This window comes from Stegastes partitus, unplaced genomic scaffold, assembly GCF_000690725.1.
Source record: "Stegastes partitus isolate 25-593 unplaced genomic scaffold, Stegastes_partitus-1.0.2 Scaffold1452, whole genome shotgun sequence".
Lineage (NCBI taxonomy): Eukaryota > Metazoa > Chordata > Actinopteri > Pomacentridae > Stegastes > Stegastes partitus.
Window position 1 is genome coordinate 102,737 of NW_007579183.1, and position 3,500 is coordinate 106,236.

The following is a 3,500-nucleotide window of genomic DNA, read 5'->3' on the forward strand; positions in this document are numbered from 1 at the left end:
AGGACTACCCACCCTCCCCCCTACTCCCCCCTCTGGAAGGAGCGGGGGGGGCTGGAGGAGGAGGAGGAGGGGAGGAAGAGGAGGCGAGAGGAGGAGGAAGAGCGGCAGCAGGGGGAGGGGGAGAGCGCATCGGAGACGTCAGAGCATGTGGGAGGAGTCTGGGGGCGTGGCCTTCCACTCAGCCCCACCCGTTTCAACATGGAGGAGGAGAGTGATGACGACAATGAGAACGAGGAGGAGGAGCTCCGCTGCAGAGCTGCAGGTTAGTCCCTGATCGATTTATCAATTGACTGATTGATTGATTGATTGATTGATTGATTGATTGATTGATTGATTGATTGATCGGCTGAGTGTCCTCTTTGTTTCAGTCCTGCGACGTTCATTCTCCGAGGGTTCCCTGCTGCAGGAACCTCGCTCGCCCCGGTTCTTGTCTGACAGCACTATACACCGCCTCACCCGCCCTGTGACCTTTGACCTCGACTCAGGCCCCACCCCCCAGCTGCCCTCCCCCCACACCCTGAGGAATCAGCTGACCCGAGAGGGCGGGTCCCTGCACCACATGATGCTGCTGCTCAACGGAACCAAGGTATTGATCAGCACTGGGTTCCACCAGCTGTTGCAACTTTCAGGAAACCGACAGGGGAGTTCTTTTTCACTGGTACCCCTTTTCCACCACACTGGTTCCAGGTCTGGTTCAGAGCCAGAGCCTTTGTGTGTCCACCACCTGAGCACCAGCTCCAGGTTCTCAGAACTGGTGCTTAGCAAGAACCAACTCCATGCTGGTCCAGAGCTAAGCACCAGTACTTCAGGTTCTGGGGGCGGGGCTATTGGGACCACCGAGACCGATGGATGGGACACAAGAGGTGATTTGTGTCGTTCTTCACCAGAACGTCTCTGGTCCGATCACAGACGTACTGGAATGAGTCCCAGGACGCACGGAAGTTCTGCACAAACAGTTGCACTGAAGTCCGGTCCAATGGTGTCCCAGCAGCAGCACCACAGTGGTGGAGAACAGGACTGTTAGAACTTTGGTGAGCTGTGGTATTTACACTTAGACATGAGGTGTTCTGGTGACAAACGGACCTCAGCTACATGCTGTTTGTTCTGCTCATAGAAAAGACCTCATGAGAACAATCACTGGGCTTCATCCTGGACCAATCTGACACCAGAACCTCCTGGTTCACTCTGTTAAATCATCTCTGGTCACACACCGCGGCCTCCAGCAGCAGCTAGCGCAGCCTGCTATGTGGGGCGTTCAGGGAACATCGTGAACTCTAGCGTCTGTCAATAAGAACATGTTCAGCAGGTCAGATGTTTCTCCTGTGACAACAAGCGACCAAGTGAGAAAGCCGGTCGCATCAGTGATAAAGTCAGTCTGAGTCCTGAGTGGGCTCCGTGTCGTCAGCGCTGCTCGGTTAACGGCTACGTATGCAGTGACGTACGGTTCTGACTGGGCTCCTGGCTGATGGAAAAGCAACCGGTTCTTAGATTGGAACCAGCACCAGCACAGAAGCAGCACCTGGTTCTCCTTGGTGGAAAAGGGGTCTTCGGAATTTCTACTGGCCCTGTATGGTTCCTACTGGCCCTAGATGGTTCCTTCTGGCCCCATATGGTTCGTACTGGCCCTATATGGTTCCTCATGGTCCTAGATGTTTCCTACTGGCCCGATATGGTTCCTCATAGGTCTTGTTACACGTCTACTGCCTTCAGAATGCTTTAATTTAATTTATTTTATCATAAAGAATTATGATTGGACATGTGATATGACACAGACCAGTACAGACCAGTACAGACCAGTACAGATCAGTACAGACCACTACAGACCAGTACCATTGGAGTCTAACAGGTGTTGTGTTTCAGGCTACAGACTCCAGGAACCGTCAGCTGAGGAAGAAGACCAAGATACTGTACGTAAACAAACACAGTGTTGTTGTTGTTGTTGTTGTTGTTTGCTGTTCCGTTTCTCTGAATCGTCTTTTTCCTTTTCTTAGGGCAGCTGATGTTCGGAGCCGCCTGGCGTTTCTAAGGAGACGGAAAAACAGTACTGGTTACCACGGTAACAGTTTGGAGAAAGCTCTTAGAAACAACAGGTAGGAAATACGTTCAACCCGACCCTGATTCTAACCTGGTTCTGAACTCAGAGCCTGGTTCTGTTTGGTCCTGCTTGGTCCCTGCTGGTTCTAGTTTAGTTCTGTTTGATTCCTGCTGTTGCAGTTTGTTCTGGTTCTGTTTATTTTTTGGCTGTGTTTGGGTCCATGTCTCAGGTGTGATGGTTTTGGGTTTCAGACCGTCTGCTGGTGAGGTGCTGAGCTGGGCAGAGAGCCTGGAGGCCCTGCTGACCAATCAGTGTAAGAAGCGTTCTGTTCCACCAATAATCAGTGAGGGACGGAGTCTCTGTGATGATGTATCCTTGCTCTTTCTCTCTGATTGGTCAGATGGTCTGGCAGTGTTCCGTCATTTCCTGAGGTCGGAGTTCAGTGAGGAGAACCTGGACTTCTGGTTGGCTGTTGAAAAGTATAAGAAGACATGCCCCTTCAGCAAGATGGCCGCCAGAGCAGCAAAAATCTATGATGAGTTTATTTCTACAAGTGCATCAAGACAGGTACATGTCTGTCTGTCTATCTGTCCTCTGATTGGTCCGCTGACTGGTCATTTGACGTGGCTGCTGTCTGTCTCCAGGTCAACGTGGACTCGTCCGTCAGAGAATCGACGACTCAGAGCCTGCATCTGGGCATTAGCCACGCCTCCTTCCAGCTAGCCCAGGATCAGATCTTTGGCCTGATGGAAACAGATAGCTACCCACGATTCCTTAAGTCCCGCCTCTACGCCCAGTTGGCCAATGACAGCACTCACACAGCCAGCTGGAGTGTAGCTGTCAGCCAGTCCTGAGGGAGGAGGAGCAGGGGGAGGGCCAGGCTGTTGGAGCCTCTGATTGGCCTAAAATTGTAGCCAGCTGCAGTATAGGAAATGTAGGATCAGTGGCTTTGGACTGAAAGCTCCTTAATCAGTTTCTCACAGAAAATATCAGTTTGTGTTTTTAAGAAGTGACTTTATTATATTTTAACAATCAGTTTAATTACACTGAGTCACGTTCGTTAAAAACTAAATCTGTTTCTAAAGAGTCGTATTTAACGTCTTCCTGTGAAGTAAACAGAATGTCAGGTCACCACCAGACCTGTTCTGTTACACAACCTAACGTTTGCTATGAAGTAGGTTTTAACCACGAAGCTGTAAACGTGTTTTCTGTTGGAACAATAAACGGAGTAGAAGCAGCTGATCGTCTTGGTCTGAACTGAAATGACTGAACGTTCACAGAACCTGCTGAGGTTCCTCCACCTGTCCTCCACCTGTCCTCCACCTGTCCTCCACCTGTCCTCCACCTGTCCTCCACCTGTCCATCAGCTGTCCTCCACCTGTCCGTCACCTGTCCATCAGCTGTCCTCCACCTGTCCGTCACCTGTCCTCCACCTGTCCTCCACCTGTCCATCAGCTGTCCATCA

At 51.0% G+C, this 3,500-nt stretch overlaps 1 protein-coding gene across 1 annotated transcript in view; it reads left to right on the plus strand.

Moving 5' to 3' along the window:
• Window positions 1-3,275, plus strand: part of LOC103370617 (regulator of G-protein signaling 3-like) — a 30,003-nt gene extending 26,728 nt beyond the window's left edge. Inside the window, exons 23-29 of the mRNA XM_008299736.1 lie at window positions 67-262; window positions 369-586; window positions 1,861-1,907; window positions 1,992-2,090; window positions 2,287-2,348; window positions 2,436-2,602; window positions 2,680-3,275. Coding sequence (XP_008297958.1) covers window positions 67-262; window positions 369-586; window positions 1,861-1,907; window positions 1,992-2,090; window positions 2,287-2,348; window positions 2,436-2,602; window positions 2,680-2,889 — 999 coding nt within the window. The 3' untranslated portion in view covers window positions 2,890-3,275. The remainder of the gene's footprint in view (window positions 1-66; window positions 263-368; window positions 587-1,860; window positions 1,908-1,991; window positions 2,091-2,286; window positions 2,349-2,435; window positions 2,603-2,679) is intronic.
• The last annotated feature ends 225 nt before the right edge of the window (window positions 3,276-3,500 follow it).